At 42.2% G+C, this 18,575-nt stretch overlaps 1 protein-coding gene across 1 annotated transcript in view; it reads left to right on the top strand.

Annotated features, from left to right (window-relative positions):
- The first annotated feature begins 8,346 nt into the window (after positions 1-8,346).
- Positions 8,347-18,575, top strand: part of tmtops2a (teleost multiple tissue opsin 2a) — a 47,824-nt gene continuing 37,595 nt past the window's right edge. The window contains exon 1 of the mRNA XM_079841494.1: positions 8,347-9,337. Coding sequence (XP_079697620.1) covers positions 8,971-9,337 — 367 coding nt within the window. The 5' untranslated portion in view covers positions 8,347-8,970. The remainder of the gene's footprint in view (positions 9,338-18,575) is intronic.

The raw sequence follows: 18,575 nt of genomic DNA, 5'->3' as shown, positions 1-18,575 counted from the left end.
CCCGTAGAAAACTGAGGTTCGACCACGGGGTGAGCGTCTGTAAGCAGGCCCGAGTCACTTGGACCCGGAGCGTGCCAGACTGCCATGCCCATCTCAGGACTCGATCGCGAAGCCAGTGCTGAAGCGGTCTCATATGAAGCAATCCGAGCTGCGTTACCGCTGCTGCAGATGCCATATGCCCCAGGAGCCTCTGAAATAGTTTCAGTGGAACCGCACTCTTGCTCTCGATTTGTCGGAGGCAAGTCAGCAGAGACTGCGCGCGCTCGCTCGAAAGCTGCGCGTACATGGCGACCGAGTCGATCTCCATACCGAGAAAAGAGATCCTCTGCACGGGGCAAAGTTGCTCTTCTCCCAGTTGACCCGAAGGCCCAGACGGGCTAAGTGGTGGAGAACCAGATCTCTGTGTCCGCAAACCTGCTCTCGAGAGTGGCCTAGTATAAGCCAGTCGTCGAGGTAGTTCAGGATGCGGACCCCGTGCTGCCGAAGGGGCGCAAGGGCTGCCTCGGCGACCTTCGTGAAGACGCGAGGGGACAGAGATAACCCGAATGGGAGAACCGCGTACTGGTATGCCCGCCCCTCGAAAGCAAACCGTAGGAACGGTCTGTGTCGAGGAAGGATGGAGACATGGAAGTAGGCGTCCTTCAGGTCAATCGCTGCAAACCAATCGTACGGACGAACGCATTCGAAAAGGCGTTTCGCAGTCAACATCTTGAACGGAAGCCGGTGAAGGGATCGGTTCAAGATGCGAAGGTCCAGGATTGGTCGTAACCCACCGGTTTTCCTGGGTACAATGAAGTAGGGGCTGTAGAACCCCGACCTCATTTCGGCTGGAGGGACAGGCTCGATCGCACCCTTCGCCAGTAGAGTGGCAATCTCCGCACGCATGACGGGGGCATGGGCCCCGGTCACGGTATAGCGGACTCCCCAGTAACGGGGAGGAGCCTGCGCGAACTGAATCGCGTAGCCGAGCCTGACGGTCCGGGCAACCCAGCGGGACAGCCCCGGAAGCTGAAGCCAGGCTTCCAGAGACTGCACCAACGGGGTCATACGGACGACAGACGTACCCTGGGTGGGGCAGCGAGGCAGCGTTACCGGCGCGGACAAGGGAGGCTGTTGGGCGTCCCGGGGTCGGAGCACGGTTAACGGCTGCGCCCTGACAGAGGAGACCAGGGAAGGACTCGCGTTCCACTGGGGTCTGCTCTGCCAGGGGGCTGGCGACAGAGAGGGATGCGAGTGGCGAGACCCGAGGGTGGCGCGCACTGTCATCACCGGTCTCTGGGTGCTCAGAGACAGGAACATGAGTTCTTCCCAAGCGCTGCTAGCCCGGGGGCCAGCAGCGGAAGGATTTTCCCCCGGCCCTCCACCGGGGGAAGGAGAGGCCCTGCTACCATCCCCTGGGAAGAACTGGAACCCATCTCTGAGTTGTCCACCTCCATCCTGGCGTTTAACCAGTCTGGGGAGCGGACTGGGCGACATCCTCAACCACCTCCACGGCCCGGTGTTCTCCCGGACCACAGCTGTGGACATCGCCCGACCCAGGGAGCGTGTGGCCACCTTCACCGCCCGGGGGCGGGGTCAGTTGCGGCACGCAGCTCAATGAAGAGCCCTGGGTCGGCTCCACCCTTGTGCATGTGCAAAGGGGCGGCGGCCTGCCCGTAGCTCTGCGGGACCACGCCACCGAAGTAGACGAGCCCACAGGCTTTGGGGGGGGTGCTTAGGACAGCCACACCACGCCACGTCAAAGCCCTCTGTGGACACCGTAGTGCGCAACAGAGAGTTCAACAGTGGGGGGGAGGGGGCCCCAGTGTACCCTAGGCCGCGGCCCCATCAAGGGCAGAGAAGGCGGAGGAGGCCACCAAACGGTCACGGGAAGCACGGGGACCTCCGGGACCGCGTGATCTCCTCATGCACCCCGGGAGCGAAAGGCATTGGGGGCGGGGCCCAACAGCTGTCGGGTGCCGCCCCCAAAAACCAATCGCGCAACCACGAGCACACGCGACTGGGCGGAGTTCCACACCAGCGCGAGACTCGCGGCTGCCCGAGATAACATGGCTGTCAACTTTAGGTCAGATCAGGCAGTGCTAACACACCCGGAGGCGGAACACAACCTAATCGTCATCCCCAAAGGACTCCAGCCCACCTTGGGATGCGGCGATCGACATCTCACTGCTATCCGGAGCGTGAACTGAACGAACGGGGCGTCAGAGACGGGCCGTAGATTCAATCCAACACTCACAGAAGCGATGTATAAGAAGGGGGCGTGGCCCGAGGAATGAACGTCGGGGTTCTTAATACCACAGCATCGCCCTCAGGTCATCCGCAAACACTGCCCGAACGTGCTGAAGCCCAAACACGCTCGAGCAGTGAATGCGTCCACAGACAGCAGCGGAAAATCGATCGCACCCGGAAGTGCACGGGCGAGCCGTCTTGAAAAAGACGTGCCACGCGCAAGCTCTTTTTGTGAGAGGAAAGCCTCGCAGTCGATGCCGAAGCGCCCAGGGAAACACACACCAGCTGTCAAACGGACCACTGCGCAGATCAGCAGGCAGGAAGTATGCGATCACTGGAACGCGCCGTCACACCAACACCGACTGGAAAGCTGCTTGTCTCGAAGAAGCTGACAGAGTCTCAGAAGGCTGTAGGAGTGAAGAGGTAGGTACTCTTGGCTCCGAAAGCAGAACATAATGCGATATTGCCTCGTACTTCCTTATATACTCACGCAGTGAGGCGGAGTTACGTATGCAAATTCCGCATGCCCATGGCATTGGCACGCCATTGGGCGTTTTCTCAAAACTCGAAGTTGATAGGCTTCTAAGCGAAACCCCCATTCGTTAGTCACTAACGTTACGTCGTAGTGACTGAACGAAAGGGAACAGATCAACAACAACAGAACCTGGATTCACACATTATCAAATGTTCACGCACCTTCAGCGTTTCTGACAACAGAGAAAAACAGAATAAAATATAAATAAAAAGCATAAAATAAATAGGCCTATACTAAATATTTTTCACTTAAATAATTACCAAATTAAGATGACACAACAAAAATACACTGAATCTGTTTGAAGCTTTGAAGAACCGGAATAGTTTTTTTCCGTCAGTATACGTTTTTTTTTCTTCCTCAAATAAAAATAGCAGGCCTACCTCAATCCAAAAGTTTTTATTTTTTTAGTAACATGTCTAAGTTATGTGGATAAGTGTGGGTTAGAAAACCCTCTCAAGCCTTTCATCTGGCTCCGCAACGTGAGCCTCCGATGACTGTGCGCGTGCCTTGTCCAGCGGCGAGAAGATCATGTGTGACAACGTTTACTTTAGTGAACATTACCAAAACCACACTACGAAGAGCCTTAAACAAGGCTTCAGATGACATTGATGCCCCGGGAATACAGAGATAATGCCTTGCTGGAGTGGCCAGCCTTGGGAAGCGCCTTTCATTTGCTTTCCACCAGTCAGGAGCTTGTACTACTGCTGTATTTTAATAGCACGTAGCATATTTTGCAAGTAACTTCGTCGCCCTTTCTGTCTAAATGGTCACACACAGTAGGCCTACTTCTTTTCCATTGCTTCATTTTACGGAATATGTCTACGTAGACACGTGTGGTTGCACGTATCGATGTGCCCCATGAGTTAACAAATACAACATTTTTCTTTAATCATGCAGCAAAAAAAAAAAAAACTTTAATTAGCATTAAGTTAATTATTTCTTTCTTTTTTTTTTAGTTATATCTTTTGAATTTTGTATGAGTTTATCTGTTCCAAGGTTTCATAAATCAGACACTGAAGGCACAGTGCTCTGTTTTAAGTCTTTTTGTCAACCAAAAATTATTTGCGCTGGTTAGGGGGTACTTGGCTGAAAAAATATTTCACAGGGGGTACATCACTGAAAAAAAAGTTGAGAACCACTGGCCTGGAGTGCCCTGACGGTTCCCCTCTGCTTGTGCCACCATTTTTTAAATAGCAGCTAATCGAGCTAATAGCAGCTCGATTGTAATCTTTGGCTATACAAATTACGGTTCCCCCCAGCTTGTGACCGCCATTTTTTAAATAGCAGCTAACTGAGCAAAAAGTAGCTTGATTGTAATCTCTGTCTATACAAATTGCAGTGAGTTGCACAAACACGTTGAATTCACTGTTTTTGGATGCCGATGTAGATTTGCAAAGCCATGTGCATCAATAGTAACGCAACGTCCGCCATTGTTGATGGAAGACTTGTTCAAGATGCATCAGCGCTGCGCAGACCGATCGGCGTATGACATCAAAATACGGTGAGAGCGTTCATAGAGTATATGACTCCTTATGCTTTTAAATAACTCTTGTGGTACTTTGATGTCATACGCCGATCGGTCTGCAGAGCGCCGATGCATCTCGAACAAACCTGGTGTGTTTGCTGCTGCCATGCTAGCGTTGCAGGGAAAGTTGAGACATATACAGTGACATAAGACCTGGCTCTGTGGTGGCTCTCTAGCCCGTGGAAAGGCACACCAGTTCTTAGAAGGCTTGTCAGTCGAACCAACTTTGAAGTAATCACTCTAGTGCTGAACTAGCACCCGGTTCATGCTGGTGGAAAAGGGTTGTCAGTTTATTGACCTGGATCATCTGTATGACAATTTGTTGCCAGTTAAATTTAGAGGCCTGTATCTTGCTAGCAGAACCTGATTTCACCAAGTGCAGCATTTTCCTGGATCAAAATCTTTGTTGATTTGTTGATCAAAATCCTGGAACAACAATCCAATCAACCAATCAGATTTGAGGGACAAGATTATAGGCTTACAACCAGGGTTAGGTGCTTCTACATCAGTGTTATCCACCTATCATTTCCCTCTGATTTCAGGGATAGCTTATGGGTAGGGTTAGGTTTATGGGATAGGGATATTGTTAACATTACATTTTCGGAAAGGTATCTTGTTCCTGGATCAACAAAATATGTTGACCCAGGAACGGTCTAACTCTGCAAAATCAGGAATGTGCATCTTATCACAAAATACTGTCTTCAGTTTCCCATTTAGCATAGAATTTACTATTAAATCATGCTAGACTTTAGTTCTGTTTTGCATTTTGCATCAGATATATCATGTCAGTCACTCCACACAATAAGCGCTGCATTAAACAAGACTCATTAATGGACCTCTGGATCGGCTCAAATGTCACACTTCTTATAATATGAGATCATTGTCATTTTGTGCCTTTTACAGAGGCCGATGAGTCATGGCCTTGAGGAATCTTAAGGGCTTGTTTCCACATGCAAAAACCCTTTCTTTAATGTGCAGTATTACGGTGAGCTTTTTATTAGGTTGCAAAGATAGAATAGCTGTGATGGATCTTCGAATAAACCCCTTTGGACCTTATACAGCCCAAGTGACTGTGATTTGACTCAGCCACTGAGGTGTGCCCAATGTGATGTTGTGTTCTGTGGTGGTGATGTATTTACTACATATGTATGTCTGATGACTGGATGTCAGACAGTGCGAAGACATGTAACAAGGTTAATCAATGCATTATGAATTTACAGGCCTTCAGCAAAACATTTTAGCCTTAAATATGGAAATAATTGCCAGAGCATGACTCAACAGACAGGGTCGTGGTGAGCATACATCCATACATTAAAGTATTCAAATGGTTGGACAAGGTCAGAAAACTTAAGTTGGAATACATCTTTCCTTGTCTGCAAAATATCAAGAGGCTTTAAAAGGAAGAAGCAACTTCAATGTCTAATATCTAAACTAACTTAAACTCACTGCCCCTGTTCCCACTAGTAACATATAGTAGTACGCAATCCAAATCCGATCACTGAAGTCAGTGCAAAATACATCACCATTCTCACCAAGTATTATTGTCCATTTCAGGTGATCTGATCATGTGGACAGAGCTACAGTACATTCAGGTCCACATTTCTGAGCACTGCTTTAAGAGATGAAATGCATGGGACAGGCCCGATATTTATTGCAAACTTTAATCTCTGCATCCTCAGACTATACTGTGAATGATCACATAATGACCTGTCAATCTCACAGTCATCCACACTCTCAGAAAACAAGGTGCAAAAGCGTTTTCAAATTTTTTTTTTTACCCCTTAAGGGTATTAGTACCTAACGAGTATAAGTAGTTCATAAATAGTACATTTTAGTACCTTGTGAAAGGGTACTGCCCTAGTGACAGCTTTTGTACCGTTTTTTCCTGAGATGCTTAAAACAAGAATTTTAAACTTTTAAAATGAACCCTGAGCTACTGTCAAAAAAGAGGCTATTGTCACACAAGGACATTGTCACAAGGGCTATATCTAATATAATGTCCAATTACACTAATACTTTTTTTGTAGAGGTGGTTTTTCATGTTGATTTCAAACTCAAAGATCTAAGGTTGTTGTTTTTTTTTCTTGTTTTTTTCTTTTTTCTTTTGTCCTGAATTCTGTCCTCCTGACACTAAAACAAAACAATATTTTTGCAATAGCTTGGTGAACAGAGTGAACATAATAAAACCACACTAGAAAACCTACCGACATCCATGTGGTGTTTTTGTTGGGAGCATTGCCCAACAGAGATACAAGAGACACTGCAGATATTGTCATTGATTGCTAAAAAGAAAAGGAAGGAAGGAAGAAACAAGATCCCCCAAGTTTGATTCAATGGACTCAGAGACTGAAACAGTTTATATAATGAAAAAAATGACGGAGGGATGGAAAAGTATTACACTGTATTTAGATATGTAACAAAGACGTGTCATATAGAGACTAGTATGACAAATTAATGTAACCTGCTCCTGTTATATGTTGTACTAATGTTTCCTCAGCAAGGAACATTTTTGCCACAATTTTTCATTTTTCCCACAATTTTTTCTTTCCCTCAGTTGTAAGGGGTTTGAATGTTGGGGGTGGGGAGATGCGTGTTTTAAATCCTATTTGAATAGTAGAAGGTTCTCTGTTAGTATTGGTGAATTTACTTCCAATGCGGCTCCTTTTTTGTGTGGTGTCCCCCAAGGTTCTATTCTTGCTCTGATTTTATTCTACTTGTATGCTCCCCCTGGGGTCGATTTTTAGGAAGCACAGCATCTCCTTTCACTGTTACACTGATGATACCCAAATCTATCTGCCCCTGGGAACAAATAACATTGGTTTGGATAACCTGTTGGCTTGTCTAGCGAATGTAAAGGCCTGGATTCCCTACATTTTCTTCACCTCAAAACTGAGACTATAGTTAGGCACATTATAGTGGATCTTCAGAAGCTGCTAGCTCCCCTTGCTTAAATTTTGACCATGTGTCTTCATGTGTGAAACCACTAGTGAAGAATCTGGGCGTTTTTTTGATAGTGCTCTTAAATTTGACAAACAGATTAATACAGTAGTCAAAACCACTTTTTTGAGTACTATGAGTACAAAGTAAAATCATTTCTTTCTTTTAAGCACTTTGAACGGGTGATCCATGCTTTTATCTTAACAAGGCTCGACTATTGTAACTCCCTCTATACGGGTATAAACCAAGCTTCTCTGAACCATCTGCAGATGGTACAAAATGCAGCTGCTAGGCTCCTCGCTGGTGTGCATTTAAATGGGAGCACATTACTCTGCATTGGCTCCCAATTGGCTAGCTTTGATTTAAAAGTTTTGTTGATGGTTTTTAAATCCTTGAATGGATCAGCTCTTGTATATTTTTCCGATTTATTATCCATTCACAATCCTGGAAGGTATTTTAGGTCATCCAAGCAGAGACTGTTAAAAGTTCCTCGGGCTAAGCTGAAATTGAGAGGAGACCGTGCATTTGCCATTGTTTCACCGAAATTTTGGAACAGCCTGTTTCTGTTAGAACTGCCTCTACACTGCATAAGTTTAAAGCAAAACTCAAAACCTTTTTTCTTTTAGCTGTAGCTGGTTTGTGCTGTGTCTAGTCTGGTCTCTTCTTTAATTTATGTTGATGGTGCTAAATGTTGATGGTAGCCTAGGCCTGCTTGATATTATAATTATATTATTATATATAATTGTTGTTTTTAACGGTGCTTTGAGTTGAGTTGCGTTGAGTTCTGTAAAAAGATTATAAAAAATTGTGAATAACAAAAAAACAAAACTTCAGACAACTGTCATGAAGTTGTCACATTTTACTGGGGGATTTAAAATGTCGTGTATAATTAATTAATTAGCTATAATCTGTGCTGTCCTTTAGACATTGTTTTATAATTCTGTACGTTACCACTCTATCAGAATTGCTTAATATTAAACCCAGCGTCTATAACACAGTCAGTATAACCGGAGTGTCTATTTGTGTGCAAATATAGCCCGCAACATGGAAATGTATACCTACCTTATGATAATCATCCAGGCTAATATGGTGTATCGACGTCACTCTCAAGGCTTCTTCCACACACAAAATGCGCTCTTACGCTCTCAAGTGCACTGAAGAGGTGGCCAACTCGAGATGTGCGCGCCTCGCCGATTAACAGGGAAAACAAATAGGACTTATCTTGGTAACCGCTACTTTTATGTGCATAAATTGTTTATTCAGCATTTCAAGATAAGATTAGCCTAACTGCCTTTTGTTCGACTTCTGCAGTGAGATATTGACTGCATATGTAGATCACCTGTTTGAGAGTCTGCACAACTCTTTCATTTCACTGTCGACTTCTGCTATAAATTTAGCAATGGCATTAGTGGCAGACTTGGATTTATAACACGATGAGACATCTTCCGAAATTACCAACAAATGAAGTTTAACCTAGGCTACACGCTTAACCTAAATGTGTTTGTGGTGGACTGGAAGGCTTTTTATTTGGGCTGCTGAGCCCAGAAACTGCATTCTTGCGCTGTGAGGACGCTCGTGAGGATTTGACCACAGCATTAAATGAAGCATGAATTGCGATTCTTAAGAGAACTTCTCGTGATGAATGGCATGGACCGCGCTCAGGTGTGGGGAAGCTCCGAAAGAATTTCCTCCATGGCATCAAGCATGCAATAAAAGTACTATTGATGAACAGTGTTAAGCAAAGATGTTTTCTGAAGAAGCTAATTTCAGTTACACGAACGGCACGGATGATGACACGCTGTCCTCGCTAGATCAAGATTGGAGCGACACGCCTGCTGATAAACTGTCACGGACGGGACACAATGTGGTCGCCGTTATTTTGGGATCTATTCTGGTATTCGGGATCCTAAACAATTTCATCGTCCTCGTTCTTTTTTGTAAATTCAAGACCCTGCGGACTCCTGTGAACATGCTTCTGCTCAATATCAGTGTGAGTGACATGCTCGTGTGTCTGTTCGGCACCACGCTCAGCTTCGCGGCCAGTATCCGCGGCCGGTGGCTGGTGGGGAGATACGGGTGCATGTGGTACGGCTTTGTCAACTCATGCTTTGGTAAGTAAGACCAAGAGTGCAAAACTACGCAGACTATAGTCATTGGGAACCAACGTGATATGTTTTATGTATGGTAGGCGAATACTACGTTCGTAAAATGTAGAACCGTAAAGTTATAGGTTAATAAAAAGACAGAATTCTATACTTGTCTGACTTAATTGCCTAAGTGAGTCAGTTAGTTATTTAACTAAAGATCTTTTAAACGATTCATTTAAAAACAGATTCATTAAGGACCAAACACCAATGTCTGTTGACTGCAGCAACATCAGTTGCTTTTGTTTGCTTGTTTGCTTGCTTGCTTGATTTAATTTACGTTGAGCAAAACAGTTTTAGAGCTGAATGATTCTGGATAAAAATATAATCACTTTTTGTTTTATTTTATTTTTTTATTTTGCTTAGAAAAGAGATCTAGAAAACCTGAATATGCTGCTAAACAAGCCATGTAATTTAATCTAAAGTTTCTGATCATTTTTTTTTTCAGTCTAAAATGCAATAAACAAAAAAGTTGGAAGTTTGTGAGTCCAAATTAATATATTTTTAAATATGTAAATTAAATATATTAATTAAAAGTTTACATTCAATATTTAGCTTACATCCTACAAAGTTAGTATGCCACAACTAAAAAGATAACAGGGAAGAGAATGATTACAACTTCCCTGATGTGTCAATTTTATTGATGAGGTTTTACTTACAAATATTGTTTTTAACAAGTCAGTTAAATCAATGACTCACTCTTAAAGGAATAGTTCACCCAAAAATGAAAATGATCCCATAATTTACTCACCCTCAAACCATCCTAGTTGTGTTTGACATTCTTCTTTCAGACACAGTCGGAGTTATATTTAAAAATGTCCTAATCCAGGCATTATAATGGCAGTGGCAGTTATATTATAATATTAAATATAATATTATAATATTATATTAATTTATTATTAATTATAATATTAATATTATATTAATATTATAATATCCGGAGCTGTGAGGATTACTTTTATAATGGATGGATGCACTATTTTGGGCTTCAAATTTTGGGCTGCCATTATAAAGCTTGGCAGAGCCAGGACATTTTTTTTTTGTCTGAAAGAAGAATGTCATATACATAGGATGGCTTGAGGGTGAGTAAATCACTGGGTAATTTTTATTTTTGGGTGAACTATCCCTTTAAAGACAGCTGTTTCGTTCCTGAATTAAAAGGCATTTTTGAACGATTTGGTTGAATGAGCAATTCAATGACACACTCACAGTGACAGTAATTTGTCGCTACCTATTTAAATCGAGATTGCAATATTGAGAATTCAGCAATACGCATTTTCGTTATATTTTTGCTGTATGTAAAAGGAAGCTTAGTAGCTAATGATATTAGCCTAATTATTTATGTTATGTGAAAAAAGATGATAAACATTTCAATTGATACAGGAGGGGGTAGATAATTCAATTCTTCGATTTTTCAATTAAAAGCAAATCATTTTCAGAAAGAAAATTTCTCTATTTGACAAACCAAATTTAGACATGAAATGAGTGAGTTCAGCCAACACATTTTATTTCCCCACTTTATTTACTATAATCGTTTTAACCCCATAAATAAGAATATTATTTAGAATGATGCTATAGTCAAACGATATGATCATCTCTGGTTGTTCTATTTCATGTCCTGCTACAATGCAATTTCTTCAATTTTGTTGCTTTATTGTTTCTGATCCCCACAGGGAAATGAGATAATTGCATTTAACAAATGTATAACAAATGTCAGTGAGGGTGCAAGCAGTGAAGTAATGTTATCAGTTCAGTTGAACACTGCACAAAAGAAATGCAAAAGCAGTTAAGTGCCCATAAGATTGTTGAGCCGTTCTTTAGGTCAGGTCAGGTGCCGATATTTTATAACATTGTATTCGTTTTTCACTGTAAAACTGGAATGATCACATGATATGTTCTGAAAAGATGCAAACAACTTACAGCCTTAAGAGTTAATGGCTTTATCTGTGGGTTTGAATGTAACTCATACCATAATCTGTCTCTCTTTGGTAAACACACACATATATGATTAATTAGCAATCAAAATGTGGACATTCAGACTTCTATTGTTTTTATATGCAGCTAGTTATAAATGCTAACCGTAACTCATTCCCTAACCCTAACAGAAAACAACAACAAAAACTGCTGTACTCAATCTACTACATGCCTTCTGACGTCTGATTGATAGTTTATACTTCTGTAGCAAAAAAAGGCCTTTTAGAATAATTCCAAAAAAGGTCCTTCGCATGTCATGCATATTTTGCGGTGGAATCCTTACCGTTTAAGAATAACTTTTATATTAATCGTAATATGAACATGATATTCATGATAAACACTGTCTGGACTGAAGCAACTTATGTCTACTTATACATATATCACTTTTTAGAATAATCATGTTAAAATGTGATGCATTGCATTTTCTTTTGCCCCCCACACAATAAAACTACAGAGCTCTGATCATAAAACTATAAGCATTTAAATTTAATCTTACTTCATATTATTGGGTACAGATTCACAACTGATACCTCTATGAATTGTATGTAAGTAGTCTGCTATAGCCTATACTGTTATACAGATCTCATTGATTTACATTACAAACTATCAGAACTTCATCTTATTTTTTTGGTCATATAAATACTACTGAACCAAATTGGATATTTTTGCTTAGTTGGGACAAAATTGAGGTGATAAAATGTTTTTTTTTCCCCTCCTTGAGTATGAGCTCAATATTCTTCTATATTATTCAATACGAGTCATAAAAGCCTGATGTAAACACAATTACTTTCCATAGAAATAATGAATTTTATACTGTACAAACTGTATATTCTATCCCCTTACCCTACCCATCACAGAAACATCTCTTAGTATGATTTTGGTCCCCCATGAGGATAAGCTGTTTTCCTCATGGGAACCAAAGAATTTTCCCACATGGAGAGGGATTTCGGATATTGCTATCTTTGTGGGGAAATCTTGTCCCCACCACACACACACACACACACACACACACACACACACACACACACACACACACACACACACACACACACACACACACACACACACACACACACACACACACACACACACACACACACACACACACACTCTCTCTCTCTCTCTCTCTCTCTCTCTCTCTCTCTCACACACACACACACACACAGTTGTATATGTAACCTCTTTGGACTCAAACATAAATATATCATTGATGCTTTGTAACTGCTTTACAAAATAAAAAAGTTACTGGTGAACCTCCCTGTGTAAATCAATCTGTAATCTTTAAAAAGTATTTTTAAAGTTTTAGACGCATAAATGAGGCCATTTAAATCATGTAGTAACTAATATATGTTGAATTATTTTCAGGGAGTTAATCCCTGGAGTCTTATAAATATTCTATAAAACATTTATTTTGTAAGGTGAAAAATATACTACATAAATATATAAATAAATATAATAATTTCATCACAATCCCCTGGAAGTTGGACAAAGATAAGTTTTTATGCATGGGAAAGCAGCTGCTGAAGTGTAGTTGTAGAACACAAGATTGCAGATGGAATTAAATTTGCAGGCAAATAACTTTGTAACAATTTTGTAAACACACTGTGGGGTTGTGTGCCATAATCGTTTACCACTTTTCCTTTGACCCCAAAAAGTTTTTTTTTTTTATAAATGTCAAGATGTTTCTCCTTATATATTACAACATGCACTTGCACCCTTAAACCTAACTATACCACAAAACCTGTCATTAACCTTAACCATATCCCACCTTAATAGCAGCAAAAGTGTTTTGCAATATAACATGAACACATACATAAGTACATTGTACCGGTAACACTTTATTTCAATGGTCCCTTTGAACATTCTGATGACTATAAGTAACTTTGAAACTACCTGTCAACTAACTCTCATTAGATTATTAGTAGACTGTCTGCTTAATATCTGCTAACTCTTTATTGTGATGGTCCCCCAACAGGCATTCCACTGACTATAAGTAGCGTCTGAGGTTATGTACTGTATGTAACCATTTCCCGAGAACAGGGAACAAGACATTGCATCCTAGAACACTTTGGGGAGCCTTCGCTGGCAGATAAAATTTTACACAGCACCTACAGACCTGGTACCTAACTACATTGCCAATACCAGTGTACTCAGCAAAAATGCAATAAATCGTTTAAGCAAGGGGAGTACAACTTACACCACCTTACCTCAATGGAGGTCCCAGATCAGGGCCCTACCATCTGTGCGCGTGGGTGGCAGCTCATGGCAATGCTCTGGCTTCGAGGGAGCATACTTCAAAACCCAGTGAAGGTTAGAAATTCCCACTCAACCTGAGCCATAGTGGTGTGAAGCAGAACGATACAGAGCTGAGAGTGGAATACTCAGAAATACCCTGATTTAATAGGGTAGTACTCACCACATGACCCTGAGATTTCTACAGGGTGGGCTCCTGCCAGTGGCTCCAGATGTGACAAAAATTTAATCTGCATCCAGCCTGGGGGAGTGGGGCCTTTTTACTTTAAAAAAACACCCACATACAACTCATCGCTTGGTCATTAGTTCAGTGGGCTGCAGCGTAGCCTACCTTGGCGGCCTATGTCCAAGAAGCTAACTCTGAGGGACAGGGTCAGGCAATCCAGGCCAAGCCAATCTCTTCGTGAAGCGACCACTGTATTGGGGAGGCCCACTTGAGGGCCTAAAGGCCCGGGTATACTTCGGCCGTCCGCGTTCGTGCACCGCCCGCATGACGTAATTTTCGTCACTCGGAGGGCTCGCGGCCGGCCGCACACCCCGTCCACGCGCAGCCCAAATTTTGTGACCGCGCGGACGGTCCGCGTGCAACAGCGCATGCGCCAGCAGTACAGAAGAGTCCACTAGGTGGCAATAAACACAGTATTGAGCACAGTGTTCAGCCATCGAAGAAGAGTGTGCAAAGACCGGTTTAAAAACAACACGCTTGGAAAAAAAAGAGAGAATTGTTGATTCTTCAGTGTTTCTTCCAAACTATGTAGCAATGGTGGATGCACTACAGTTCTTCTCCGATCATGCCCAGCGAATGTCCCGTTGATGACAGGACTCAGTGCTGCCCTCCGATGTCTGGTGGAGCATAGACACTTTTTTACTGCGCATGTGTCGAACGCGATCCTCCGCGCGCATCCGTTGTGTAGTATACTTTGAAAGACGCGCGGACAGGGCTGCGCGCGTGACGCGTCCGGGCGCGGTAAGTGAAGTATACCCGGGCCTTAACCCTGGGTCACTCTTATCACCCCAGAATGCAGAAAGGGCCGAACAACTCTTACCATGAGATGAGACTATTGTTAGGGATGCTAGAAGCCTACATTCACGTAGTGAAGGGCCAGAAGTGGAAATGCTTTAGCAGAATGCCTCCACTATCTCTAGTATAGCCTAGGCCAGCTACTGAGGCAGCTTCGGTGAGGGCCAGCCTGCAAACATAGATCTTGTCTGAGGCTCAGAGTAGCTAGCCTGGTCTTACCAGACTCGTACTCGTACATTTCATTTGTACAGAGAGTCTGGCCACTCTCCATTGACAAGCGTTAACTTCCTTGAAGGCGGGTACTCTGTTGAATTTTAATACTATTGGATCTGCCCAGAGCCACTCTGGATTTGCCACAACCAATCGCTAATGTTTGGTCGTGATGTATGTTATGCGCCGTTCGCCTCTGTTTCTCACATGGAAGTTCGTAAAAATAACTGCAGATTGTGCACGCCACCTCAGTGATAAAACCTAAAACTCATGCTCTGGGATTGTGATTTATTCACGGTGGAGGGGAGAGTTTTGTGATCGGGAACGCACTGCTCGCGTGGTCCGTAACATGATTGTATGCTGTAAATAAAATGTCATATGCTTGGTATGATTAGAATAAATGCTGCCGTAAATAACGGCCCAATTCAAATGTTTACGTGCTTTTCTTCTTTTTATTTTTTGAGCTGTCCGGATGCGAGATAGTTTGCGTTTCATCAATCGGTGCCATTGACAAATACCCATATTCCCTTATCCCCTCGACATCAGTGAAGTTAGCCTGCTGTTATTGGTGAATTCGGGCTGAATATGGGCTCTTCCATGCTCTCTCGATCTCATTATGCAGATCGGAAAGAAATGGAAGGCTATCTGGAGCTGGGAGATTATGGCCGGAGAGAAATCGATTGTCAAGCATACCGCAAATGATCTCTCCATAATCCAGGGGTTTTCAAACTTTATGGTGCCAAGGACCCCCAAATATGATGAAGCTTTATGAGGGACCCCATCCTAAAATCCATCTATTTTTATGTATGAAAAAACATTTAAACTGTTAAGTAGTAACCGAACTAAATAGTAAGAGTGACATTATAAATACAACATATTGTTTCCCAACTTAAATTGGCTATTAATGTTGGATGTATAAACCTGAAGAAGAAAAAGTTTTAACTAAAATGTTTTGTATAAGCAACTTTCACAATAAATGTATGTAAGCAGCTTACGTCCTGCGTTGAGGATACAGCCTTACATTCCCAATGAGCAAGATAAAGGGGACTATAGTGAGAAAAACTCACTAGAAAGATACAAAGCAAACATACAATTCTGGAATATATACAGCAAGAAATGAGGGAAACATTTAGAAATGAAACGGTTAGAATATTCGGTAGACTTTATCTGCTTTGTTTTTTATTCTCTGAAATTTTCTGGGGACCCCTTCAAACCTTCTGGAGGACCTCTGGGGGTCCCCGGACCCCAGTTTGAAAACCCCTGCCATAATCTACAGCAGCTCTGCATACACGGGACAGGGTGGCTGAGAGGATTCAGGATTTAACCAACTTTCACCACCCTCATCAGCTGTCTCCTGCTCATCCGGAAGAGCACTTGCTGCTGGGCTGGAGGAAAGATCTGTCTCCTCCTCCTGCAGCTCACTCTCATCAGCCAGCGGATCATCTGAGAGAACTACACCCTCTCGAGACGATCAGCGAGCTCCATCTGGGGCCCCATGATGCTTGTCGCCGCTCTGCCTCAGCAAGAGCGGGACCCGAAACACCAGTCCCAGAGACTGAAACCTCTTCCCTTGAGAAGAGAGCCAGAAGAAACGCTCATAATGCTCTTCCCCTAGGCAGTAAAAGCACAGCTTGTGTGTGTCCTCCAGTGTAAAATATATTGGACATGAGTTGGCACCCTTTTGAAAGCGCTTGGTCTTCTCTGTGCACTTCATACTGTTACCTCTTTGAGTAGTGCTTCAAACAGAACAGTCCCTGAAGACGAAAAGGTGAATGTCATGTTTGCAAGGCGCCCTTATATACTTCTGGGTCGCACAACGATGATGTCATGAGCTTTCGCCGGTCAATAGGATTGTCGTGATTCCCCAAAGCGTTGTAGGACCGTCAAAAGGAAACTTTGCAAGTACATGTCAGCTTATTCTAACCCTACCGGCAGCTCCTTTCAGAAGATTCTTTTTTTTTTTCTTTTATTTCTAGTAGTTGTTCATTTAAGCCGTTGTTCACGCGGCGCCGCCGCCTCCATGTCATTGTCTGCTATATTTGCTTATTATTTATTAAATTCGGGCAATTCGGTTGATAAAACACTGATAAAAATTAAGATACAAATTATACAAACTGAAATTCACTTTAAAGAAAGGCTTTTAACAAAAACAAAACTTAATGAAGTGTTCAAAATTATTTCTGACCCCCATGTCTTCTGACATATGTGTCCTGTTAACTTTTCAACATAAATTAAACTTTTTAACTTTTCAACATAAATTATAATTAAACAACATAAATTAAATTTTAAAATAATATTATAATATTGAAACTGAAACTAAATACATGTTTTAATGGCTACAAGTATAGTAGGCTACAGTACAGAGAAATATTATGTCGGAGCGGGATTTGAGCGCACGTCATTTTACAGGTGAGCTGTTCATGAGTGAAGCTCCGCTTTGCTTTGCTCACATGCTCTGGTAAGGTAGGCAGGTTTTTTGCGTTAATAAAAAATAATAAATTAACGCATTACTTTTTACCTTTTACTTTACTTAAAAAAAACAAAAAAACACAGCACCCCCAACCTAAAACATCTTGCCACGCCCCTGCCTACCGGTCTACTAATATTCTACTAATACTTTAATGAGAGTTTGTAGACACGTAGGTGCAAAGTTACTTATAGTTAATAGAATGTCTTATGGACTATTGAAATAAAGTATTACACTTTTTTATGTACTGTAAGTGCATAGAAGTTAAAGTTAATTCTGTTGATAGAATCACAAGTAAATGAGGGAGAAACATTCCTGTTTACACCTGGTATTTTAACAACTGAAGGTTTAACATCTTTTGTCCACTTCCAACCACTTCTTTCCTGATTTCTTTGAGGGGTCTATGGGTGGGTAAATGTATGGGGTTTTCAGATCTTTCAATCTAATGGATAAAGTAAGCTTGCACAATTTATACAAACTCGATTGGAGATAATGGAAAACACGGAGAGCAGCAGCGTTAGTTTTAGCTCTGATAGCTGCAAGACCACGCTGATCGCTGTGAGTGTGTGTAGAAATAAGGAATGGTGAGAGAACATTGTTCTTGGTACGTTTTTTGTCTTCAAACCGAATTTACTTTAGGTCTTCAGCAGCCAAAGTTTAAATCCCATATGACTAGCACATTTCCCACTGTTTACGCATTAGGTCAGTAGGCGAAGAGTAGGCACTAGGCAGTCTTTTGTGGTAGTTTCGAACACATTCGACATCTACACTACGAAAGCAATCCAGTTAAATTGTTGAATTTCAACTTCCTCTGGAACTCAAAACGTTTTAGACCCCATTTACACCTGTATTTAGCATTGTCCACTTATGAACAAAACACTTCTTAATACCATGTAAACAGGGCCTTAGAGATTCAAAGATGACTGGTATATTACCTGGTTTATTAATACTGTTCAATTCTTGCATTATGTCCTCATTAAAGGATTAGTTCAATTCAAAATGAAAATTTCCTGATAATTTACTCACCCCCATGCCATCCAAGATGTTCATGTCTTTCTTTCTTCAGTCAAAAAGAAATTAAGTTTTTGAGGAAAACATTCCAGGATTTTTCTCCACACAGTGGACTTCAATGGCAACCAAAATGTTGAAGGTCCAAATCAATGCAGTTTCAAAGTTCGAGTATGTGCTCAGACTAATACAAATGCCCTTTAGCAAAAAAAGGTTAAACAACGATGTCGGACGATTTTGAAGTTGGAGATGGAGTTTTTTTTGTAAAGGGC

The sequence above is a fragment of the Gobio gobio genome, assembly GCF_949357685.1.
Source record: "Gobio gobio genome assembly, chromosome: 17".
Classification (NCBI taxonomy): domain Eukaryota; kingdom Metazoa; phylum Chordata; class Actinopteri; order Cypriniformes; family Gobionidae; genus Gobio; species Gobio gobio.
This window is presented reverse-complemented; position numbering and strand designations above follow the sequence as displayed.